The sequence below is a fragment of the Eubalaena glacialis genome, chromosome 2 (genome assembly GCF_028564815.1).
Source record: "Eubalaena glacialis isolate mEubGla1 chromosome 2, mEubGla1.1.hap2.+ XY, whole genome shotgun sequence".
In the NCBI taxonomy this organism is placed as follows: domain Eukaryota; kingdom Metazoa; phylum Chordata; class Mammalia; order Artiodactyla; family Balaenidae; genus Eubalaena; species Eubalaena glacialis.
This window is the reverse complement of record NC_083717.1, coordinates 64004044-64030767: the sequence shown is the minus strand read 5'-3', so window position 1 is coordinate 64030767 and position 26724 is coordinate 64004044. Positions and strand designations below refer to the sequence as shown.

The window sequence follows — 26724 nt, the reverse complement described above, 5'->3', positions numbered from 1 at the left end:
GTAGATTCTTAACTACTGCACCACCAGGGAAGCCCAAATAATGCTCTTTTATTTCCAATATCACAAGTTCCAGACTTATAGTGCCTGATAGTAGTTAAGCATGTAAATTCTTCTGAAAAATGATTGATTCTGATTGGTTGCTATACTGAAAACCAAGTCTGAAATATTACTGCATTCTTTGCCAGCATCTCCTTGTTGGACTTGAGTTATTGATTGCACTTGCCCCATTTGAGTGTACTCTCTGAAAACTATCAGGTGGATGTCGGCATTATCATGATAAATAAAGCATCTGATGAGGAGCTATAAGAATGTTCTTATAGTGAAGAGTTTGTGGGATAATTTACAAGGTACCCAATTATCTGCGTGGTGGAAGCTGGGAGTGGAGGAATAGGTAGATTCCAGATACCTTTAAAAAAGGTTTTAACTCATCAACAACTTTGCTGCTTGTTTCAATCCATCTGAAGTCATATCTGATTGTATTAGAGACACAATTATCCAAAGGATTTCTTTGATATGATTTCCTACCTCCCTCTTCTCCAATTTTTCAGATGTCAGGCTCCATTCTTCCTAGAACATGATTTTATTTTCTGTGTTTTCTCTTTCTTGGCAGCATTGATATTTCGCCTGGAAGGAAATATCCAAGAATCCCTAGAACTCTTTCAGACGTGTACTGTTCTCAGCCCTCAGTCTGCTGATAACCTCAAGCAGGTGGCCAGATCTTTGTGAGTATTGGCAGCCTGGAGGCCCTAGGGCACTGACAGAGAACAACGTAAAGTGCATTCTCAGGCTGGAGCTGCTTCTGGCAGCCGGATACATAGAGGGAGGGTTGCTTAATGGGTATAATAGATTCACTTTGAAGAGTGTGGATTAATTTTGAAATTTGAGAAAATGAGATAACTAGTATAAAGGAACTGAGTATTTCAAACACTGTATATTCTAGTTTGATGGGGGAACACTGATAATGTTTCTCATATAAATAGGAACATTTTGTGCCTCAAGTACCCTAATCGTATTGGCAGCCCATGGAATTTTTCTCACCTACTGTTCCAACACTTAGCATAATACTGGATACACAGTAGGTTTTTAGTAAGTGTTTGTTGAGTGAATGCCCTGAAGGTTCCTGGATGCAGGCAACCTCCATTATCTTTATAAGCTGTTAAGTACTAATAGCTTTACTACTCCAGAATAGTAAAGTGTTCTGTGGAGTTCCCACTCTCACTTTCTTACCTACGTTGTCATTCATAACCTGCACTGTCTTTGCATAGAGGCTGATTTTCCCCTGTGTCTCCAGAATGATGATCCAGTATCAAGGAAAGAGACTTAGTTTGGGAGAGAAGGGCCTGTCCCTAATAGATCATGATGAAAAATTGTGGCAGTTTTTGTTTAACATGGTAATTAGTTTGGCTTGTTTCTTTTTTGGTCTACATTTGTAGTACACTGTAGAAAATAAATTACAGAAGACTTTCACTAAAATTGGTGTAGAATGGGCCCAAGGCCTTGGAACCAATTCTGTCCCTACCAAGAGAGCTTCTGCTGTTGGTGTACAGCAGCCTCACTGGCTAAACCAGCACAGCCAGCTTACAGGGAACAGGCTTCCCGAATTCTCTGCTGGCTGGAACATGAGTCAGATGTGGGACTAGTGGGGTTGTAGTCTTGTAAAAGCTTTGCGTTAATAATCACAGAAAATGTGTTTCTTCCCCAGATTTCTTTTGGGAAAACATAAAGCTGCCACTGAAGTATATAATGAAGCAGCTAAACTTAACCAGAAAGATTGGGTAAGTAGGGAACTTTGTTATTAGTGACATGCTAATGGTTCCATTTATCATATGGCTATCTTTTGTTATTATTACTGAATTCTTACATGCCGAAACTGTCTTTATTTTATCCTCACACTTGATCGATGATTTGGCTGGGTATAAGATCAAAAATCATGTTTCCTCATAACTCAGCAGACATTGCTGCCTAGTTTTCTGGCTGTCAGTGTTGTTGATGAGCAGTCTGTTACCAGTCTGATTCTTGTTGATAACCCCACTTTCCTCTCTAGAAGCTTTGAGGATTTTCTATCATTGGAGTTCTGAAATGTCAGTAATAGTTGTCTAGATGTGTTTCTTTTCTCTTTTATTCCCCTTATCTGTGGACATTCAGTTGGCTCTTTCACTTTGAAGACCCTTGCCTTTCTTTGGGTCAGCAAGGTTTTTGTTTTTGAGTAGTTCTTTGATTATTTTTTCCTCTCTATTGTCTCTTTGTATCAGTTAGGGATTGTGTGTAACTGCAACAAAACATTTTATTAAACATTGGCTTTATAAATTAGGATTTGTTTATTTTTTTCTTATGAAACAAGAAATCCAGGTAAGTAGTTGCCAACATTGATTTGGTGGGCCAACGATGTCAATGCTGAGGCTTTTTCTTCATGGTTACAAGATGGCTGCTGCAGCTCTAACATCACATCATCATTCTAGGTAGGGAGAAAGAGGAAGCAACAAAGAGAAAAGGACATAACCTTCATCAAGAAAGTATAATTTTCCTAGAAATCCCCAACAGACTTTCACTTACATCACATCAACTACCCCTTTTGTAAGGAAGGTTGGGAAATATATTGTCACTCTAAACAAAATTAGGGTTCTGTTGGTAAGGTAAACAGAGAGAATGAATGTTAGGTAAATAACTAGCAGCATTTGCCACACTGTTTTCTACTCTATCAGACGTGTTCTGTACCTGTTCTACTTGTCTCCTAACTTGCTTCTCATATTTTCTACCTCCTTGTCTTTGCTGTACATTCAGAGACATTTCCTCAGTCTTATCTTCCAGATCATCACTTCTGTTTTTAGCTATATTCACATTCTGTTATTTAGCCTACCTGTTCAATATTTTTTATTTCAGTAATTATATCTTTAATTTCTAAGAACTTTGTCTTTTCTTGCAGTAGCCTCTCCATGTCTCTGACCCTTTGAAGTTCTGTTCTGCTTTCCACAATTATCTTTTTCTTCCCCTGTTTTGGTTCTTCTTTTTCATGCTATTGGTTTTTTCAAACTATCTGATGATTCTTAGAAAGACATATCTAAGAGTGAAGGATTAGATTGATTAGTAGAAAGAGCTAGCATGGGTTTTCCCTGCAGTTCTTATGGCACTATCATTATTATTATTTTTAAAAAATATTTATTTATTCATTTGGTTGCACTGGGTCTTAGTTGCGGCAGGCGGGCTCCTTAGTTGCAGCTCACCAGCTCCTTGGTTGCGGCACGTGGCCTCCTTAGTTGTGGCATGTGAACTCTTAGTTGCGGCATGCACATGGGATCTAGTTCCCTGACCAGGGATCAAACCCCAGCCCCCTGCATTGGGAGTGTGGAGTCTTAACCATTGTGTCACCAGGGAAGTCCCACAGCACTATTATTTTTGTCAGTCACTTTTCTTCTGCAGGTCTGAAGACTGAGATGTTTAAGTCTTTATGCCATTGAGTATTTTATAGCCAAAGGCCAAAGTACAGCTACAGATAAAGGAAAATTGAGTTGCTGTTTCATTCACTTAGTCCTTCTTTCAACAAATGAACGTCTATGTGCCAGGCACTGGGCTGCAGATGCAAAGATGGATTGGTGGTTTATGGGACAATCAACTAGAATAGGAAATACAGGAAGGAAGAGGAGCAAGTTTTGGGAGAGGGTGATGATAACAAATCAGAGTTAAGTCCTATCTTTTAGAAGATTATGGACATGATGAATTGTACCTTCTGGTAGGATATCTAAATTGAGATGTATCCAATACATGGCCCGATATAGAAATCTGAAACTCAGGTGTTCTGGGCTAGAGATACACATTTTGGAGTCAACAGTTTAAAGGTGATCATTAAAACCATGAAATTGGATGAGCTCACTCTGCAGTGAGCTGAGGATGGAGTCCTGGAAAAAACAGTTTGAAGGGCTGAGCTGAAGAGAAAATGAGCCCATAGATGGAGACAGAGAGGAAGTGAGACAGGAGAGCTCAGGGACAGGACAGGGGGAATGGAGAATGTCTTTCAGTTTGTCCAGTTGGTTGAAAGAGCTCATTTGGTATTACTGACTCATCTGGGATAACCAGTCCATTGGTGCCAGTAGAGGTGGTCATTCCCCAAACAGCCACTCTCTGCCCTACATGCTTCATGAGTGCCTGTGGCCTGTAGCAAACCTTGTAGCCCTACTTCCTTTGACTCATCAGGGTATTCCACAGTCTGGCCGCAGCAGGGGAATAGTAATTCCTCCCGCCATGATCTCATTTGACTTGTGGAACAGCTGTTAAGTAGGGAGAATTTCCCGTATTGATAGATGAGGAAGCTGAGGCTTTGGGAGATGGAGTGACTTGCTGAAGGGCACACAGTGAGGTAGTGGCAGAACCAGAGCCAGAATTCAGGCCTAGAATCTAGGATTCCTCACTTAAGGCCTGTGATCTTTCCACTGTACCAATTGCCCTTGCAGGATGTCTGCTGCATCTTCTCACCCCATGAAAGACAGGAGTTAACTCTGATTTGTTCTAGTTTCCTTTTCAAATTTCAAAAATTTTCTTGGTTGTCAGTTTGTTTAAGGCATATTGCTACTGCTTTCTCAAATAATATCTATGAGAAATGATTTAAAAAGGTTATGGGTTAGTTACCTTCCAGTACATTTAAAGGACAAGTAGGGCTACATTTCTCCTCTCCAGCTCCCTGTGTATATTCTTATAGGGTGATGAAGTGGAAGGTATACAAGTTTTATTTAAAAAAATTTTTTTTTTGGCCGAGCTGGGTCTTTGTTGCTGTGTGTGGGCTTTCTCTAGTTGTGGCGAGCGGGGGCTACTCTTTGTTGCGGTGCGCGGGCTTCTCATTGCAGTGGCTTCTTTTGTTGTGGAGCTCGGGCTCTAGGCGTGCAGGTGTCAGTAATTGCAGCATGTGGGCTCAGTAGTTGCGGCACATGGGCTCAGTAGTTGCGGCTTGTGGGCTCTAGAATACAGGCTCAGTGGTTGTGGCGCACGGGCTTAGCTGCCCTGTGGCATGTGGGATCTTTCCGGACCAGGGATCGAACCCCTGTCCCCTGCATTGGCAGGCGGATTCTTAACCACTGGACCACCAGGGAAGTCTGGTATACAAGTTTTAGAGACAGGCCTGAGTTCAAATCCCAGTGCTTTGCAATGTGTGGAAATTATTTGGATTATGATTTTTTTCCCAATAAATTTATGTATGTATGCATGCATGCATGCTGCACCGGGTCTTAGTTGCGGCATGTGGAATCTTCATTGCAGCATGCGGACTCTTAGTTGCAGCATGCATGTGGGATCTAGTTCCCTGACCAGGGATTGAACCCTGGCCCCCTGCATTGGGAGTGCCGAGTCTTACCCACTGGACCACCAGGGAAGTCCCTGGATTGTGATTTAAGAAAAAAAAATTTTTTTTGTAATGTGAGACATTCATCAGAAATTTGAACATGATTAAGTATCAGCAGTTACTAATTTTTTTTCAAGTCTGATAATGGTATTGTGGGTAGCTTAAAAAAAAAGAGATCTTATCCTTTAGAAATACATACTGAAATATTTGTGGATAAAATGTGATACTATCTGGTATTTGCTTACAAAAGTAGTGGGAGAGATGGGGGGGTATGGATTGGATGATTGTTGGAGCGGGATGATGAGTACATGGTGATTCTGTCTACATTTATATATGGTTGAAATTCTTTAAGATTTAGAACTAAGAAAAAAACATCCCAGTGCTGATACTTTTTGTCGTAAGTTAGGCAAACTGCTTAACTTCTCTGAGCTTCCATTTTCTTACCTCTGAAATCAGAATTGTTATACTTATGTTGCAGATTTGCTGGGAAAATTAAAGTAATGTATATGAAAAACATCTGGCATAGAATCACTGATTGCTATTTTGTTGTTGTTATGTTAGGGAACTTGGAAAACATTAAACCGGTTGTTGTCTCTGAGCCGTGTAAGGTTCATGTTTCTTCTGAGAGGGACACTTCTGGGTCTGAATGTGCTTCTACACCTCCCCACTACTAACAAGATGGTCCTTACTGTTTCCCAGGAGCAGGCTTCTCACCCTTGCCTTTTCCTTTCTCTAAAGCTGCCTTAAATAAAGGGAGGTTTAATATAAGGGAGTTCGGGAGATTTTACAGAACACAAGGTCAGGAGATACAGATTGGTTTTGCGGTGAACTAGAACTGGAAAGATGTCAGCAACCAAGGTAGCTTCTCTGCATTTCTGCTTGATTTATTTTCTTTCTGTAGATCAGAGGTTGGCAATTTATTTTTGTAAAGGGCAGGTTAGTAAATATTTTAAGCTTTGTGGATTTATACAGTCTTTGTTGCAACTACTTGACTCTGAAGTTCTAGTGTGAAAGAACTGTAGACGATACATAACAAGAGGTCGTGGCTGTGTTCCAATACAACCTGATTTGCAGAAAAAGGCAGAGGATGGATTTGGCCCGTGGGCCAGAGTTTGCTGACCTGTGCTGTAGTCTTCTGAAGATCGGCTCCAATTACATCTGTGTATTCCATCCTAGTGGCCTCCGGATGGCGCTGTCAGTCCCCAAGTCCATCCCACCTAGTGAATTCCTAGATTCCTAGGAAAAGGGCTGACTGACACACACACACACCTCCTTAGGGTTGGAGAAGGGGCTGTGGTAGTCTCTTCTGAGAGGAGGGGACAAAGGGTTTGTTCAGTGAGCAGCTCTTAGAGGAAAAATGGTGTAGGAATGGGCTGGGCATGCACCCCAAGGTACTAAATAGACCCAGGAAGATCACTGGTTTATTCTGCTTTTATCTCTTATAATCTGTTTAAGATTCAAGTAAAAAATTAACCATAGTGCATGTTTTAAAGTTTACATTTTGCCAAGCAATAATAGTCTCTAGACGCCTGTTGTTTCACTGTAATAGTTACTGTGGAACTTAGTAAGTTGTTTTCCTTTCTTTTGTGTGTAGGAGATCTGTCATAACCTAGGAGTTTGCTACATTTACCTGAAACAGTTGGACAAGGTAATTTATAGAAATGGTGGTGGTGGCTGAGCGGCGGGCTGGGGATTTCACTGAGGGTACACTTGTTACAGAGGTGCCATTGCTCATTTTGTATTATCCCTACTGCTTGCTGAGATTTTTAGAAGTAAAAATTGAAACTGCCATATACATTTATCCCCATTTTTATTCTCGTTTGTCACTATTCATCTGTTTGTTTTTTTTTTTTCCTGCTTTTAACAAGAAAGTGACAAATTCTAGAAATATTATTAGGGAATGGCAATCTAATTGCTTTCTTCCTCTCTTCTTATTTTCCACCCCCTAGTTTAATTTTCCAGAATGGAAACACAAGTGTTCAATAAAACTTAGATATCAAAAAGTGGACCTGTAAGTCTTAAAAGTGTAATTATGACCATGTGAGCTATATTATGCTCCAGTGGCAACTGATTTTAGTTCTTAAGGTCATTGGAAATGAATTTTTAATCTTAAATAGATTTGATTTCTGAAAGTTTCAGTTTTTAAGGTTATTTTCCATGTGAGATTTTTATGTTTCATTTTTATATTTCATTGTGATTAGGCTGTAGTGCCTAAGGCTCTTACATCAGATAAAACATTTGCGCTTACCCTGTTACTCAGATAAGGGAAAAAATGTATATCTTAATTGAGGGATAGACCAAATTATAGAGAACTCTAAAAGTTAATGATAGTGGGGCTGGGTAGAGTTTCCTTCATAAAGCTCCCACTTAGTGATTATGAAGTTTTATTCTCCTTTTTCCAGTGCTGGCAGGACTGAGAATCTGAATTAGTTGATACCCATTTGACAGTGTTTAATATATATCAATTTGTAAACTGATGCAACCTAATCAATCCCTCAGGGGTATGCAAAAAAAAACTGTACATCAGCAGTTGAGGTATGAGAATAACTTTTGCTCCTGTGAGATTTATAAAAATAAATAATACCTATATCTGTGTAAATAAAATATACATATTTAGTGGGTCCCTTAGGTTTTCTGGGCAGATCTAGATCTTCAGTGTTACATACTTGGTTAGGAGCTTTCTCTCTTCAGAGGATATTTCAAGTAAGTACATATCTATTCACAGGATTATTCTGAGCCCAGGGAGAGGTGGAATTGGTTTTTGGTCAGACCTGTATGGAGGAGAAGCATTATATTTAGATTTTACTATAAAGCCTACAAGCTAAGCAAATACAGTACCTGGCATTTATAGAAATACTTGTTGAATCAGTGAAGGACTAAACGAAGCCCTTTTCATCATCTACGAGGACATAAGCTCTTGCGTTAGCTCTGGTGTACTAGTACCTAGAGCAACAGGCACTCGATGAATACATGTTGAATGAATAAATGAGGATTCATTCATTCATCAAAATATTGGTGAGGAAAATGAGGTCCACCCTGGGGAAGGGTGTGCAGTTGGTCAGCGGTGCAGCTGGGGTCGAGTTTGGGGCAGACCATGATATCCCTTTTGACTTATGAAATATGAGTCATGGGTGTGAATATCAAAAAGCAGAAAACACTCAAGAAGTTTAATCATCTGTACAAGCCTCCCAAGTGGCTCTAGAGGCAGACACTCCATGTTGCCAGCTGTCCTATGAGCAAGCACGGTTTGGGTATGTTTTAGTTTTTTGGGTAGTGGGGCATTTGCTGAAATGTGATATTCCTACATGAGTATAGCAGGAGCTCTGTCTTTACATTAGCCATACAAGGTCATTGTCCTTTCATGGTAGTGATCTGGTTCTCTTTACTCTGTCAATCTTGTTAGGCACAAGACCAGTTGCACAATGCCCTACATCTTAACAGGCATGATCTGACTTACATAATGCTGGGCAAGATCCACTTGCTGGAGGGAGACTTGGACAAGGCCATCGAAATCTACAAGAAAGCAGTGGAGTAAGTGTGTCTGTTCCTTTAGAGCAGCGAGAAACTAAAACAAAAATGGGAGCAGACGTGAACTCCCAAGTCTAAGAGAGAACATGTGTGACTGGTTACACATTGTGAGTTGTAGGAGCCAGAGTAACTGTTAAGCTAAGGTTTAGAGCTCCCGATTGCTTAAATAAGGAAGACAGACCTGTTTCTTTCTCACACATCAGTGTGGCTGGTCTAGCCTAGCTGGCCAGCTTTGCTCCACAAGATCAGTCTGGGATCCAGGTTCCTCCCATGTTCCTTCCTCATCATTCCTTAGGTTGTTGCCTTCACCTGCATGGCTGCAGCTGACTTACTGTAGCATCTGTGCTCCAGGCTGTGGTCGGGGGAGGTGGTATAGGAAGCTAAGTACTGAATAAATAGGAAGTGGCACACATCATTCCTGCTGACATTCTGTGGTTCGAAATTAGTGAGGTGGCCACATCTAGCTGCAAGGGAGGTGGGCAGATGTGCCTAGGAGGAAGGAGAGAGCAGATCTTGGAGTCAGCTGGCAGTCTGCCATTGTGGTTTTAAACTTTATAAAAGATCTTGTGTTTCAGGATATTAGGGAGAGAAATCTCCTGATTGAGTAATACAGATCTGGCCTCATTAGCCTGAGACCAGTATCATGCTTTTGAAAAATATCATTAGGGTCAGCCAAATCCCCCTTGAAAACGTAACTGACTGGCTTTCCCAGTGTGGTGTTCTGCGTTTCTTTTCTAGGGACACATGCTATCTTGTCTTTTCTGTCTGGGGTCTTGTCGTGTTTGTTTTAAGTGGGATAGCTGTAGCAAAATGCTTTAGTGTCTCATTTGTTTGGTCAGTTAATAGAATGCCTCATCTGTGGTTTAAGGCCACAAAGTCTATTATTCCTGATAATTAGACTTTGAACTAAACTTAGATTTCTATTAATTTGTTAATTACCTTTGTCTTCTACCATGATAGTAACTTTTCTGGTTATATTAGTCACAACACTGCTTTTGGAATTTTCTTCAACCATATTTTATATCTGAAAAGACATAAAAATCCTTTGGTTTGTTAAGCTACAAAAGAGACTTCTGTCATCAAGAGGCTACGTTTATATGGACAAGTAGGAAGGAGGCCATGTAGCGTATGTTAAAGTCTCTTTGGTACTGGGTGGAAGCTTTGATCCCTGACCCCTGCATTCTGTAAGTTGGCTCTTTGAGCTTATTAGCTCACATAAATTACATTAGCTCACACATTCTTCTAGTGGCTGGTCAAGGACTTAAGTCACTGAAATTCTCAAAGGAGAAAAGAGGTCAGCTGAGCATTTGGAGCCTCACTGAGATTATAGAAACCATTGTTTATGACCCACAGCTTTGGAGAGAGTAGTCATTTTTGGTGGGGGGATGGACACCCACCAGAATCATGTAAGTTACTTACTTGCTTTGGGGGAGGAAGTGATCAGGATGGGTATTTATGGCAGAAAGTGAAGGGCGAATACTCAGTTGAACTGAGTAAGCTCTGTCTGGCCAGCTCAGGCCTCCCCGGGCTGGGGCTTTGGCCCCTGTGGTTCTGGTCTCCCCGTAGGTAACCGGCACCCTACCTCATTGCTTAGAAACAGGAGACACTGTTCTTCACCTTCTGTCACTCTCACTGGTGCAGCTGTCTGCTGATCCTGTAGTCAGATCATGTGAGCGCAGTGTTGCTTTCGCTTTGTGACAAAGACAAATATCATCGAGGGATTGGAAAGGCAGATACTCTTTTACTTAAGCCTGTGTTTACTCCACAAAGCCAACAGCTAATTCTTTCCTAGAGCGGGTATGTGTCTTCCTTCTTTAGTTTGGCTGTTTAGTATGGCTTTTTGTTTAATGTGGAGAGCAGAGCATGAGGGGCCTTGGGATCCTAAATTACACGGGAAATTATGCTGGCTGGCATTGAGTGCAGTGAGAACAGGAAAAAAAAAATCTCACAAGAGGGAAAGGGCTAAAACCGTGTGTGTTCTAGACTGACTTGGTTTATAGGGCATTATTCTTGAATTCTATCAGTGTAATCAAGACAGTGGCACAAAATATTCCATAGGTTCTTTCTAAGGACTTTGGCCCTAAGAAAAGGTCCTGCGAAAGGAGTCTGGGTTCCAAGTCCCATTCTTTCTTGCTGAGCTATCCTCCCTGTAGCTAGGGTTGAGGTGACCTACTTTGGAAGGAAATTCCCAAATCCCTTTGAGAGTTCCTACGGGGAGTGGGAGGCGCAGTGGTGTCTCAGGTAGTGCACAAGGGTGAGTTACTATGTGTTTATCTTAGTGTCTCTCATACACATCTGTTTCCCTCTGAGCATCTCTGTGTTGCAGGTTCTCACCAGAAAATACAGAACTTCTCACAACTTTAGGATTACTCTACCTCCAGGTAAGAGGAATTCTTTACTCATCCATGCATTGACGTTAGAAGTGCTTTTGGGTTTGTGTGTGTTGTGGTTTTCCTGCATTTTTACTTTAACACAGCTTACTAAAGGTCATAAGAAGGACATGAACTTTACTCTCTGCATTTGATATTCTTTGTCTGCTAAAGGAATTAATTTTCAGCATTCAAATCAGAAGCAAATAAATCTGTTTGAGCCTAGTGCAATTATAATTCTTACCAACCAAGGCAAGAACACATACGAGAAACAACTGGGGTCAGAGGGGCTGGCATTTTGTGGTGGGAGGAGAAGCTGTGGTACCGCTAGGGTTTTGGGGCAAAGGCCATTTCTGTTGTTCCTTCTTCCCAGCCACGTCCTCTAGAAAAGAAAGGTGGCAAAGCATTGTCTAGAATAAAAAGTCTCCTCTCCCCTCCACATTCCTGAGTGTGGGTGGGATTCTCTTGGCCCCATCACTGTTCCGTGTCTGCCTGAGGCCCCGGGACCCAGGGATCCCTCAGGGCTTCTCCCTGCCCCACACACCCTGTCGACGCCCCAGGTTGCCCGCTTAGCTGATCCTGCCTCCAGCCCTGCCTCTGTGGTGACCTTTTCGTCTGTTTCATTTTTCTTTCAAAGGAGCTTAACCCTGGGCCTTCCCGGGCTTTGGCTTGGGAGGCTGGCCCCAGGGGAGATGCTGGGAAACAGCCCATTTCCTGCCAAGAGGCCTTGGCGTGGAACAGCGCTAGTGTGGCAGAGGCGGTTCCTGGCAAACAGCTACTTTGACCTTATCAGGGGACAAATAACAAAATAGGAGGGAAAACAAACGTGGGGATCTTAATTTTCTTTTTTAAGAATCCGGTATCTGTAGTTCTTTTTCTGTCAGAAGAACCCGGAAAAGTCAGGGTGTGTCTGATGAGGGGGTGGTTGGCCAGTCTCCTTAACTACCGTTCCCCCACCACACCCCGATGTAATTCTCTGGCTTTTGCTTTTTCCCAAGCTCGGCATTTACCAGAAGGCATTTGAACATCTTGGAAATGCACTGACTTACGACCCCACCAACTACAAGGTACTGCAGGCTGTCAAACCCCAGAGCCTTCACACAGACGGTCCCACCACTCCTAGAGGTGATCTGGCCCTAGAAAGCGTTCTGTATATCTGAGAAAGTACTTTTTCCTTAGAAAAGTTATAAATAAATGTGGCTCTCATTTGAAAATACTGTCAAGTGTCAGTGCTCTGCTTCTTATCTTCTAAAAGAGCACATTTGTTATATTGGGCCTGTTAACTTATGCAGAAAGCAAAACTGTAGTGCTGGTAAAGTTTTATATGTTACTTAGGAAATTGGCAGAGCCTCTATAACTACTGTCAGAAATAAATCTGCTGAAATGACTTGATTCCTGATGAATCTGAGATTACAGCTCTTGTCCAGATACGACTTCGGGGAGGAGGAGATCATCATGTGGATATGTATCATTGAGGGAGATGCAGCAAAACTAGCTGTTTGTTAACAGTACAGACTCAGTCCTACCTTGGAAGTCGTATTAGCCTGACTTAGCACCCCACCTTAACCCTTTTCCTTAGAGACATGAAAAGCTTGACCAGTGAAGCCTAAGGCTGACTCACCCTCTGCCCTGTGGCAGAAGGAGCTGCACCTTTAGTGGCCAAAGACAGGTGCACCTGAGTTGTCTAGAGCACTTGGTGTACCAAGTAGGGGCTGTAGGGAACAGGTTAAAGGTGCTTTTTACTTACAGGGCCCTGATACTCTGAAATAGTGGCTTCCCTGGCCACCAGTAGGAAAAAAAATAAGCTGGGTAAAGTCAGTGACTTTTCTGTATTATGCCAAAGAGAGCCCGTGTGGGGTGCGGGAGTGTTCCTCATGAGCGTTCGTTCCAATAGCTTGGATACAGTATATGGGTCCCTGGGAGAAGCTTTTCAGTCCCACCAGTGCTGATGCGCCTGCGGAGTATCTAGACTCAGGAAGCCTACTTCACCGCGACAGCCTTTTGGGAATGACTGAATTACCAACTTTCCACATCCCATGTTTTCAGGCCATCTTGGCAGCAGGCAGCATGATGCAGACCCATGGGGACTTTGATGTTGCCCTCACCAAATACAGAGTTGTAGCTTGTGCTGTTCCAGAAAGTCCTCCACTCTGGAATAACATTGGAATGTGTTTCTTTGGCAAGAAGAAATACGTGGCAGTGAGTGTCTCCTCATTTTCCTGGTTTGTGTTCAGTTACTGGTTCTGCCAGCTTGCCCCAGCCTCTCACCGAGTGCCCGCTCTCTCCTCTAGGCTATCAGCTGCCTGAAACGAGCCAACTACTTGGCACCCTTCGATTGGAAGATTCTGTATAATTTGGGCCTTGTCCACTTGACTATGCAGCAGTATGCATCAGCCTTCCATTTTCTCAGTGCAGCCATCAACTTCCAGCCAAAGATGGGGGAGCTCTACATGCTCTTGGCTGGTAAGATGCATTTGTGTGAAGAACCCCTTTCGCAGTCTGTACTCAGGGAAAAATGAATTAGAATCATAGGAGGCCAGTGGTTAAATGTCCCATAGAAGCCATTCCCTTGCAGATCCCATAGGAATCTGGATTACTGTCCTAGAGTTTGAAGAAATATGAAAGAAAAAGATGACAAAGCATGTTGTTGCTTCTCACTTAGGGGAATTTCACTCAGAGACCAGCAGGTTCAGTCAGGTTCGTCTCTAGTTCATCTTTTAACAGTGGTTTTCCCGTGACAGTTCATATATTGAATCCAGCCAAGCTCCAGTTATCATCAGGTGTTAAGATCTTGGGCTTTAGGTAGGGTCCTGCCTCTACTACTTACTAGCTATATCTCATAGGGTTGATGAGAGGATTACATGATTAGACACAATGAATGTTAACAACTGGTTTTGTTGTCATTATATAATTAGTCTATTATTGTTGTTGCTAGTACAATATAAAAGTACTGACTAAATATTCTTTCTGGGGGTATTTCTCCTTATACTAAAGTTACAAAATGTATACCTAAAAGCAGTTTCCATGTTCTCATTGACAGTAGTCTTCAGGTGTCTTTTTGGTTTTTTTTGTTTGTTTGTTTGTTTGGTGTTTTTGGTCATTACTGTGAGGTTCTGATTTATAAGAGAAAGGTTGCAAAAGCAAATTGAGTGGTGGCTATTTGGGGGCTGTCTGACTACAAAGATAGCGCAGTCATAATGGGATACAGGGATGTAAACAAATAGCTGTACCGTAGGGCGTAAGGAGCAATTCTAACTTCACAAAGCAGAGATGGTCTTCGCACTGAGTTGTGAAAGGTAAGCTGGAATTCAGTAGTACAGAATGGCTGAGAAGTCCCTGAGTAAAGGCATGCAGCCATGAAACTGCAGGAGGTACCGGGCAATAGTGTTGTAGAACGTGGTGGGAAATGAGTCAGGAGAGGTAGTCTGGCGTCAGAGTATGGAGGACCATTGAGTACAGCACAGGGACTGAACACTTGATCCCAGAGGCTCTGTTTTTCCCAACTGTGTTCCTAGATCTCCTCTTGTGTCTGGTAGAAGTAGATGAACAGTTGGGGAGGTGGAGCGGGCAGGGCTTCCAGAGCAGCTCTGCTGTTGTTTGTGTTATAGGTCAGGCTTTCAGAAAATGCTGATTTAAAAAGGGAGAGTGTTCTGTTGCTAAACAAAAGTTTAAAGGTCCGGTTATGGGTGCTGGAGAGAGTGAGCATGTGAGCATTCCTGAGTAGGCCGGTGACGCGGTCAGATTCGTCTCAGTCAGCGAGATACCTGGCAGCCTGCGCTGTGGCAAGCGGGACAGTGCCCTTGGGGAACAAAACGGAAGGCCTGAAACGACTAAACCAGGGCAGTGTCAGCAAAGAAGCTGTAAAAAATGGAATTCACGGAACCCGGCCGCTGACTGACTGTGGAGAGGGGACCATTGAACAAGATGATACCCGGAATCCAAGCTGAGTGGCTGCGCAGACGGTGGTGCCAGGAGCTGGGCGGGCACAGCAGGAGTTAGTTAGGTTTGGCGGCTGAACGAACTGCCGTCTTGAAACATTCCCTGTGTTTTCTCCGCTGGGCTCTTCAGCCACCGCACTCACTTTCTTTGTTGCAGTGGCCCTGACCAATCTGGAAGATACAGAGAACGCCAGGAGAGCCTACGCAGAAGCAGTCCGCCTGGATAAGTAAGCCGCCCTGTTGGGAACGCTGCTGGGAGGGCTGGACGCCGCAGAGCCGCGAGGTGGCGCCACGGCCCCGGCGTTGCTGAGCCCACCCAGCTGCTTGCTCCCCGTGCCTCTGTGCACAGCGGGCCTCCGTGCGAAGGATGTGGCTCCTGAGGACAAAGTGGCTCAGCAGGACCCAACGCTGACTCTGAGAAAACGTTTCCAGCCCTTAGTAGTCAGGAGGCCAGAGGAAGTGAGAGCTGTCAGTGGACTTGGGTTGTTGATAGCTGTGGGCTCGCTGGAATGTCACATGGGACTCTGGGCTCAGTTTAATTTAAGATACACTTGACTCTTCTGGGATTTATTCCACTGGCCTCTGTTAGGCAGCAGGGTAGGGACCTGTTTTTCGTCTCTTTTGAGGGCCGAGATGTCAGGCTTGGTCCCAGTACCTGCTTTGCTGGTTGGGCAGTTAATTCCCTGATTCTTCTCCAAAGGTCCACACAACACGTGTGTACCCCACCTTGCTGTGGAGTGGAGCTGTCTGTACTTAGCCAGTTTTGTTTTTGTGCAGTGAGAAGGATCTCTGAACGACCATGTGTTGCAAAGCCCCAGCTCCATAAGAATCCCTGTCTGTTTGCACAGGTGTAACCCTTTGGTAAACCTGAACTATGCTGTGCTGCTGTACAACCAGGGAGAGGAGAGGGGCGCCCTGGCCCAGTACCAGGAGATGGAGAAGAAAGTCAACCTACTCAAGGACAGTAGCTCTCTGGAATTTGACCCAGAGGTAAGTCTTAGCTCCTAGGAGTCATAAGCTGTCACGAGACTTTTGCATCAAGCCCAAATAACCCAAATATAAGGTATTATATAGGCTCATGCCTGTTTTGGCTCTGACGTTCCTAGTGGTATGAATTCTTCAATTAAGAACAGCTTGAGAAACTTTCCTGGAGGAAAATAATAAGAGGAAATTCAGGCTTACTGAGTTATATCTATTATTATTATTATTTTTTTAATTTATTTTATTTTATTTATTTATTTTTGGCTGTGTTGGGTCTTCGTTTCTGTGCGAGGGCTTTCTCCAGTTATGGCGAGCGGGGGCCACTCTTCATCGCGGTGTGCGGGCCTCTCACTGTCGCGGCCTCTCGTTGCGGAGCACAGACTCCAGACGCGCAGGCTCAGTAGTTGTGGCGCACGGGCTTAGTTGCTCCATGGCATGTGGTATCTTCCCGGACCAGGGCTTGAACCCGTGTCCCCTGCATCGGCAGGCAGACTCTCAACCACTGCGCCACCAGGGAAGCCCTGAATCACGGGTAGGTTCAGTCCCCTGCCCCATCCCGATCGCGGCAGTTATATCTATTATTGATAAACCTCAGTTCAAATGAGTTGTATTATGTCTCTTTGTAGCTTCCTCCCATAGGAAAGGCAGGAATTTAGTCCAACAGTGCACCAAACTTGAATTGTTGGGTTTGAGAGCCTTTAAAGAACTCCCTTGCCATCCACTCAGGGCAATGTGGTCTCTGCTGTTTGAGAATGATTTCTTTGCAGTAAGTGTTTCCTCCTTCAAATGCTAGTACAGCAGACACTATTTCAGCTAATCCCCACCTGCCTGCTGAAGACCTGGGATGAGGCTTGTCTCTGCCGGTCAGACCTGACTCTTTTTTTTTTTTTTCCTTCCCACTTGGGCACAAGATGGTGGAGATGGCCCAGAAATTGGGAGCTGCTCTCCAGGTCGGGGAGGCACTGGTCTGGACTAAACCAGTTAAAGATCCCAAATCAAAGCAGCGGACCACTTCAACCAGTAAAGCCGCCAGTTTCCAGCAGCCTCTGGGTTCTAATCAAGCTCTAGGACAGGCAATGTCTTCAGCAGCCGCACACAGGAAGCTCCCCTCAGGTAGGAAGCTACACACAGCTCTATGAAGACCTATGGGTACAAGCCACGTGTGCCTGCAAAGAGATTACAGCTTTGAATGAGGCTTATGCTTTTCAGACTCAGGACACATCCAATGTAGTGCTGCCTAGGGGAAAAAAGCCCAAGGGTGGCCAAACTGTCACTTGTTTCCTTAAGGCAATTTGTGTAAAAGGTAACAGCTACTGGCAGGCTTAGCTGGATGTCGGTACACTGGGTCTTTACAATATTCAGGTTTAGAAATACATTGCAGCACCTTTCGTATTGTAGTCTCGCTTTAATTCTCACTGCCTTATCATAAGTCAGCATGGTGCAAGTAATTAAACATTTCTTTTATAAGGTCATTGAAGGCAGACTTGACTGTTACTTTGTTTCTTCAGTTGTGGACTTCCTTCACAGCTGCCCAGATATGCCACAGTCCCACTAGTCTCAGAAGATATGGGGTTTCTTCTTGAAACTTGACAGTGAAAATATTGATTTCTTCTGGAACCATGGAACTGAGAATTCAAGCTGTTTGTTTTGTTACTAGGTGCTGGAGGAACATCCCAGCTCACAAAGCCACCATCTCTTCCTCTGGAGCCAGAGCCCACTGTGGAAGCACAACCAACTGAAGCATCAGCACAAATAACAGAAAAATAGGTGTAGGATGAACCCAGAGTTGGGGTTTCTTTGGCGAGGATGTTCCAGATTAGGAAAGGTCCCATGACACAGGCAGCATGGAGGCCAGCACGTTCCCTGCGCATCATGAACTAGAACGCAGAACGTGTTATGATGATCACGAGGAGCCTGAGGCCTACGCAGTCCCCTGCTGCCCCATCAGCTAGGAAAGAGAGAGAAGATGGCCCACACAGGTTCCCTAAGAATTGAGAGCAAGGCTTCGGCTCTATGTATGTAGTTCCAAGAGCCAGCAGGGCATGTGATGCTATCTGCGTTGGAAAGGACTTTATCTCCTGGCTGGCTGACCCCTTCCTTTGTGGAAGGAAAGTCTGAGACAGACCTCTGCGCAGTAGTCCTGTCATGACAAAGCCTTGTCTGTCTTAGCTGAGCTGATCCTTGGGCTGTGTGGTATATCAGCCACTGAAGCAAACACAAATCTTGGATTAATAATCCAGCTCTAATAGTCTAAATTTAAAAGAAAAAAAAAATAATGATGAAACAAGCTCTTTAAATTGAGGCCCAGCCTATTGAGTATCCCAGCTGCACTTGCCCAAGAGCATCCAGAACAAGTCCCTATATCTTGTTCTTGAGAGGTCAGAGTGTAGAGCCAGATCATGTCAGTATGAAAAGAAGTAGAGATGAAGGGCTGGTCTGGTATCAGCACCAAGGATTTAAAAAAAAGGAAGAGCTGCTTAACTGAGGAATTTTTATTTGACAATCAATGATACCACTGACCAGATGTTATCAATACATTATATATACTTTTCAGAATAAAGATTATGTATCATCCCTTTGGAGAAAGTTGTTATTCAGGTATAAAAATGAGGGATCACAATGAAAACTTTTTAAAAGAACCTTGTACCTGCCCAGTCTTTGGGGTTTGTGGATTTGCAGTCTCTCATTCACTCTGTTGAGAAAGGAGCTATTCTAATTCCTAGTATGGGAGTTGCTCATGTCATCACAGAAAAATTACATGACAATTAGAAAAATGAGACGAAGTACACAGTTACAGATACAGACATGGTTTTAGATGGCTCAAATTAGAGGCAAGAAAGTGGAAGTATGAACTAGCAACGGGAAAAGTGGTCTTCTTAATAATATTAGTACAAAATGAAGTAAAATTTTGGAGTGTATGATTACAATGATCATTTTGTTCTTAAGGAAAAATCCCTATTGTCTGATAACAGAGAGTAGCTCACAATGGACCAGTCCTCCCACAGACAACAAATATAAACCAGTGGGTAAATGTAAAATATCTTGGTTTAATTAAAAAAAAATACACATAAAACTGTTCCAAGTAAAAATTATAACATTATATGTGAGGTTTAATATGTATAACTAAAGGACAAGGGGGTATATGGAAACTTATGGTTGAAAGGTTTTTATATTTCACATGATATGGTAAAAAACTAATCCTAGATAGTTTGTGAAAAGTTAAGGCTGTATATTATAATCCCTAGAGTAACCATTAAAAAGATGCAAAGAAGCATAGCTGTTGGGTTGGCCAAGAAGTTTTTTTCCTGTAAGATGGCTCTAGTAGCCCTTAGTTGTCTTTAACTTCATTCAAAACAATTTTGTTAGATTGTATTGTGACAGCTGTCATATCAGTGCGCAAGTAAAAAAACCTTATCATCAAAATTGAATTTTCTGTGTAGCCATTTTAATGTAGAAGATGGAAGAAAAAAAGCATTTTTGGCATATTATGCTTGTTATTTCGAGAAAGGTAAAAACGCAACTGAAACTCAAAAAAAAAGGTTTGTGCAGAGTATGGAGAAGGTGCTGTGACTGATCAAACGTGTCAAAAGTGGTTTGCAAAGTTTCGTGCTGGAGATTTCTTGCTGGAGGATGCTCCATGGTCGGGTAGACCAGTTGAAGTTGATGATAGCGAACAAATTGAGACATTCATTGAGAACAATCAACATTATACCATGCAGGAGATAGCCGACATACTCAAAATATCCAAATCAAGCATTGAAAATCATTTGCACCAGCTTGGTTATGTTCATTGCTTTGATGTTTGGGTTCTACGTAAATTAAGCAGAAAAAACCTTGACCGTATTTCTGCATGCAATTCTCTATGTAAACATAATGAAAACGTTCCGCTTTTAAAACAAGTCGTGACAGGGTGATGATGAAAAGTGGATATTGTACAATGTGGAATGGAAGAGATCGTGAGGCAAGCAAAATGAACCACCACCAACCACACCAAAGGCTGGTCTTCATCCAAAGAAGGTGATGTTGTGTATATGGTGGGATTGGAAGGGAGTCCTCTATTACGAACGAGCTCCTTCCGGAAAACCCAAGTGATTAATCCCAAGTACTGCTCCCAATTAGACCAACTGAAAGCAGCACTCAACGAAAAGCGTCCAGAATTAGTGAACAGAAAATGCATAATCTTCCATCAGGATAACGCAAGACTGCATGTTTCTTTGATGACCAGGCAAAAACTGTTACAGCTTGGCTGGGAAGTTCTGATTCATCTGCCGTGTTCACCAGACATTGCACCTTCAGCTTTCCATTTACTTCAGTCTTTACAAAATTCTCTTAATGGAAGAAATTTCAATTCCCTGGAAGACTGTAAAAGGCACCTGGAACAGTTCTTTACTCAAAAAGATAAAAAGTTTTGGGAAGATGGAATTATGAACTTGCCTGAAAAATGGCAGAAGGTAGTGGAAGAAAACGGTGACTACGTTGTTCAATAAAGTTCTTGGTGAAAATGAAAAATGCATCTTTTTACTTAAAAACCAAAGGAACTTTTTGGCCAACCCAATAAAAAGACAGTGGGGGGGGGGAACAGATGGAATGAGGAGAAAATAAATAGCAAAATGTTAAATGTAAATCCAGTCATGTCAATAATTACATTAAAATGTAATTAGACTTAAAAATGTAAGTGGACGAAACATTTCAGTTAAAAAGCACAGAAAGGGTTAAAAAAAAGCCTAGTACTATATTAATGTTAGATAAAGGAGACTTCAAAACAAGGGGTGTTACCAGAAATAAAGGGCATTTCATAATGATAAACAGTCAATTCAGTAGAAAATCATAAATATGTACGCAACTAACATTACTTCACAGTACATCAAGTAAAAATTGATAGAATTAAATTCACGATCATAGTTGGATATGTTACCACTTTTTCTTTCAGCAACTGATAGAATTAATTAGACAAAAAGTGTAAAAGGACATATGGGCCAGCTTGTCAATTTCTGTTGACATTTATAGAACACTACAAGCAGTAACTGCAGAAAATACATTCTTTGCAAGTGCACATAATACATTTAGCAAGACAGACCAAATACTGGGCCATAAAATAAGTCTCAGGGGCTTCCCTGGTGGTGCAGTGGTTGAGAATCTGCCTGCCAATGCAGGGGCCACAGGTTCGAGCCCTGGTCTGGGAGGATCCTGTGTGCTGCGGAGCAACTAGGCCTGTGAGCCACAATTACTGAGCCTGCGCATCTGGAGCCTGTGCTCCGCGACGAGAGAGGCCGCGATAGTGAGAGGCCCGCGCACCGTGATGAAGAGTGGCCCCCCCACTTGCCGCAACTAGAGGAAGCCCTCGCACAGAAACAAAGACCCAACAGAGCCATAAATAAATAAATAAAATTTTTTTAAAAAGTCTCAAAAGTCAACAGATTGAAATTTACAGAATATGTTCTCTATACACAATGAAATTGTATTAGAAATTAATAATGATATCTAGAAGACCTACATATTTGGAAATTAAACACACATACTTGTAATAAGGAAGAAATCAAAAGAGAAATTAGAAAATACTTTGAACAGAATAATGAAAACAAAATTTGTAGGATTCAGTTAAGAGCTGTGCTTACAAGGAAACTTAGAGCTATAAATGCTTCTATTAGAACAAATGAAAGGTAGAAAATCACTGATAAAGGTTTCTACCTTAAGCTAAAACGAGCAAAAATAAACCCAAAGTACAGAAAATATTAAAGAAAAAAATCTAAGAAGCCAAAAGTTCTATGAAAAAACACACACGCACAAAAACTGACAAATCCCTAGCTAAACTGATGAAGGGAAAAAAGAGACAAATTACCAATATCAGGAATGAAAGAGGGGATAGCATTACAGGTCCTATACAACATGGAAAAGATAAAGGAATGTTATGAAAAATTTTATGAAAATAAAACAACTTGAATGCAATAGACAAAATCTTTGAAAAATGCAACATACCCAAACTGAAACAAGATGAAATATAAAGCTTCATAGGTCCTGTCAAAGGAATTGAATCTATAAATCAAAAGCTACCCTAAGCAAACTCTTGGCTCAGATGATTTCACCAGTGAATTCTATTAAATCCAGTCTTACAAAAATTTTTAAAAAACAGGAGCAAGAACTTCCCATTATGCCATGAAGAAAATGAAAATCAATCTACAGATTGAGAATATATTCAAGGAGAATATATTCACAAAATACATCTGACAAAGGACTTATATCCAGAAAATATAAAAAACTCCTACAACTCAATAATAAAAAAACTAATAACCCAAACAACAACATACACAAACCAAATAAAAAAAAAACGGGCAAAAAATTTGGACTCCTCATGAAGATATATGAATGGCCAGTAAGCATGTGAAAACGTTCTTTGTCCATCGTCAAGGAAATGCAAAATAAAACCACAATGAAATACCACTATGTACACATCAAAATGGCTAAAATTAAACACTGACAACTCTAAATACTGGCAAGAACAAGAAGCAACCAGAACTGTCATGCATCATTGGTGGGAGTGTAAAATGGGCCATCCACTTTGGAGAAAGGTCTGTCACTTATCTCATGATATACATTCATCCCAGCAATTCTACTCCCATGTATTTTTACCCAAGAGGAAGGAAAATGCCCACACAGACTTGTCGATAACAACATTATTCATAAAAGCCCCAAACGGAAACACCGTATTCACAGTGGAATACTATTTAGCCACAAAAAGCAACAAACTACATGCAACAACATAATCTCAAAAACATTATGCTGAACGAAAAGGGTTTTTACAGCTACAGTAATTAAAACAGTATGGTACTGGCACAAAAACATAAATATAGATCAATGGACCAGGATAGAAGGCCCAGAAATAAACCCATGCACTTATGGTCAATTAATCTACAACAAAGGAGGCAAGAATATACAATGGAGAAAAGACAGTCTCTTCGATAAGTGGTGCTGGGAAAACTGGACAGCTACATGTGAAAGAGTGAAATTAGAACATTCTCTAACACAAAAATAAACTCAAAATGGGTAAAGACCTAAATGTAAGACTGGATACTATAAAACTCCAAGAGGAAAACATAAGCAGAACACTCTTCGACATAAATTGCAGCAACATCTTTTTGGATCTGTCTCCTAGAGTAATGGAAATAAAAATAAACAAATGGGACCTAATTAAACTTAAAAGCTTCAGCACAGCAAAGAAAACCATAAACAAAACGAAAAGACAACCTACAGAATGGGAGAAAGTATTTGCAAATGATGCAACTGACAAGGGGTTAATTTCCAAAATATACAAACATCTCATAACAGCTCAATATCAAAAAAAAACCCCAAACAACCCAATCAAAAAATGGGCAGAAGATCTAAAAAAGACATTTTTCCAAACAAGACATACAGATGGCCAAAAGGCATGTGAAAAAATGCTCAACATCGCTAATTAGAGAAATTCAAATCAAAACTACAATGAGGTATCACCTCACAACAGTCAGAATGGCCAACATCAAAAAGTCTACAAATGACACATGCTGGAGAGGGTGTGCAGAAAAAGGAACCCTCCTACACTGTTGGTGGGAATGTAAATTGGTACAGCCACTATGGAGAACAGTATGGAGGTTCCTTAAAAAACTAAAAGTAGAGCTACCATATGATCCTGCAATCCCACTCCTGGGCATATATATCCAGAGAAAACCATAATTTGAAAAGGTACATGCACCTCAGTGTTCATTGCAGCATGATTTACAATAGCCAAGATATGGAAGCAACCTAAATGTCCACTGACAGATAAATGGATAATGAAGATGTGGTACATATACACAATGGAATATTACTCAGCCATTAAAAAGAATAAAATAATGCCATTTGCAGCAACATGGATGGACCTAGAGATTATCATACTAAGTGAAGCAAGCCAGACAAAGACAAATACATGATACCGCTTATATGGGGAATCTAAAAAAATGATACAAATGAACTTATTTACAAAACAGAAAGACTCACAGACATAGAAAACAAACTTATGGTTACCAAAGGGGAAGGGGGGGGAGATAGGAGTTTGGGATTAAAATATACACACTACTAAATATAAAATAGATAATCAACAAGGACCTACTGTATAGCACAGGGAACTCTACTCAGTATTCTGTAATAACCTATAATGGAAGAGAATGTATCACTCTGCTGTATACCTGAAACGAACACAACATTGTAAATTTCAACAAAAATTTTAAAAAAAATCAGTGAGGAAACATAAAAAAATAAAGAAAAAAGCTTTATACAAAAGGACTAAATACTGTATGATTCCATTTCTATGAAGTTCCAGAACAGGCAAAACTAATTTATGGTGAAAAAGAGTATAGTGGGTGCTTCAGGGGGCTGGGGTTGAGGGTGAGGCTGAGGATAACTTGGAAGTGGCCTGAGGGACCTTTCTGAGATGATGGAAACATTCTGTATCTGGATAGGCACTTGGGTTAGATTAGGTATATACATTTCTCAAAACTTACCAAATGGACTTAAAATTTGTAGTTTCACTGTTTGAAAATCTTTACCTAAAAAAAGACCCAAAAATAAAATGTTAAATTATCATTGTGGTAGCTTTTCAATGATTTTCAGTAGTCCTAAAGAGACCCAGAAAATTGCCTGTTCAGTTTAGTAATAGTAACTGACAATTATTAAACTTTTATATACATGCCACATACTGTGCTAATACTTTGCTCCGCATTCCTCTTTCATTAAGAACCCTATGAAGGGGACTTCCCTGGCAGTCCAGTGGCTAGGACTCTGCCTTCCAATGCAGGAGGCGTGGGTTCAATCCCTGGTTGGGGAACTAAGATCCCACATGCCGTGGGGTATGGCCAAAAACTTAAAAAAAAAAAAAAAAAAAAGAACCCTACGAAGGTAAGGACCATTACTAGCCCTGTTTTAGGGATGAGGAAAAATGAGGCTCAGGAAAGGTACCTTGTCCAATGTCATACAATACTCACCACCTCAAACCCTGTACAGAATTTGGATTTCTTCTGCTGATGAATAATTACCTCTGCCCCACTCAAACTTGACAGAGTAAGAGAATAAAATGCAAACTGAATCTGCGCAATAAATATTACTGAGTTTTGGCTGAATTCTTATCTTCTGACAGTGTTTTGTGTGCTGCAGCTTTTCCCTGGGTGTTAAATCAATTTCAAGGGAATGCAAGAGTGTTAGAACATTTTTAGGAAGGATCCTTTTTCACCGGGCACCCTTTCCAGGCCAGGGGATTTTCAAGCTTTTCTTCTTCATATAAAATCATACAAGGAAATCTCTGTAAAATATAGTTCAAAGCAAAGGGGCCTGAAGCTCCACCTCTTGTTTCTCCTGCCTTTCCAACTCACTTCTGGCTCCACCTGTCTGTCCTGGGTGATACAGCCCAGTTAATCTTACTTCCAAAGCTTAGCCTATTTCTCAACAAGGTGAGACGTTCACAGAGGGGTGCATGTATATTCATATCTACACACACACATTCAGGAATACAGAAAGTTTTACAAAACAATACTTAAAATAATTATTCCCATAATGTATGATGCACTTTGATACTTTCTATAAACACCAAGTTGATTTAGTAATGATTAATCGTTCAAAACCCACCTTTTGAAAAACAATGCTCTGAGGTACATGCTGCCCATGTCTCCTGAACGTCTTCCTCGACATCACCAGTGAAAACTGGAGAAATGTTGAGAATATGCTAAGGACGGGGGCTGCCTGTAAGAAAAAGGTCACATGGAGAACACTGCTGCTTAGGTTTAGAACGTAAGTGATGAGTTATTCTAACTCTTCTTGGGAAAATAGAAATCTCTTCTCACTTAAGCTTTTCTAAAAATAGATTAGAAGGCGGTTTAATTACTTTTAATTGAGCTTCAAGGCAGACTGATGAGGTAGCAGCCAGAGATTTTAATAAGCTACTTGCTTTGAATTTCAAGCTGCATAATTCTCTAGGCTTAAGTTGTCTTTGAAGGAGTAATCAAGCCTTTCCTTCTCATGCAAGGCAGGGGGGAAGGTCATAAATGGAGAACTTGAGGTAGCTTTGAGATTCCAGAAGCTGCTGCTGTGAGCCCAGCATGAATGATTACCTGTGACCTAAGCTGGCCTGCCACCAGCTGACACGTGTCTATACTGCTCTTTGAACACACTGAGAAGGCTCACCACACTCTTTCCAACTGCTGGGTCATACTGGCTTGACTACTTGATACTAGTATCTTCTGTCACTTTATTTAATTTTAATTTTTTTGGCCGCACCGCACAGCATGTGGGATCTTAGTTCCCAGACCAGGGATCAAACCCGTGCCTCCTGCATTGGAAGCATGGAGTCTTAACCACTGGACTGCCAGCGAAGTCCCTCTTCTGTCACTTATAAACCAGAGGACAAACCTACAGCTCAGACTCAGTGTGAGGGGCTGCCTAACCTAGTGATGGGGAAGACAAGATAATCAAACACCTCAAGAGCAGAGGAACATGTAAGTCACAAGTCAAGATCAAAATGATTTACATTTTATATGGCTCCAGAGTCGTGGTAGAAATGAAATCAATCACAGACTTAGGA

At 41.6% G+C, this 26724-nt stretch overlaps 1 protein-coding gene across 4 annotated transcripts in view; it reads left to right on the top strand.

The window, feature by feature from the left end:
• BBS4 (Bardet-Biedl syndrome 4) overlaps window positions 1-18716 on the top strand; it is a 45663-nt gene extending 26947 nt beyond the window's left edge. Inside the window, exons 5-17 of one of the 4 annotated variants that reach the window (XR_009699359.1) lie at window positions 611-722; window positions 1703-1775; window positions 6921-6974; window positions 8730-8857; window positions 11181-11235; window positions 12222-12290; window positions 13270-13422; window positions 13515-13686; window positions 15319-15388; window positions 16010-16151; window positions 16435-16674; window positions 16769-16908; window positions 17054-17128. Coding sequence is in view for 3 of the 4 variants with exons in the window: in XM_061180094.1 (XP_061036077.1) it covers window positions 611-722; window positions 1703-1775; window positions 6921-6974; window positions 8730-8857; window positions 11181-11235; window positions 12222-12290; window positions 13270-13422; window positions 13515-13686; window positions 15319-15388; window positions 16010-16151; window positions 16435-16674; window positions 17054-17255; window positions 17800-17909 (1580 nt within the window). In the remaining variant the exon portion in view is untranslated. Of the gene's footprint in view, window positions 1-610; window positions 723-1702; window positions 1776-6920; window positions 6975-8729; window positions 8858-11180; window positions 11236-12221; window positions 12291-13269; window positions 13423-13514; window positions 13687-15318; window positions 15389-16009; window positions 16152-16434; window positions 16675-16768; window positions 16909-17053; window positions 17256-17799 lie in introns of those variants that run through there. The other 3 variants (XM_061180095.1, XM_061180094.1, XM_061180096.1) reach the window with 3 other exon arrangements.
• The last annotated feature ends 8008 nt before the right edge of the window (window positions 18717-26724 follow it).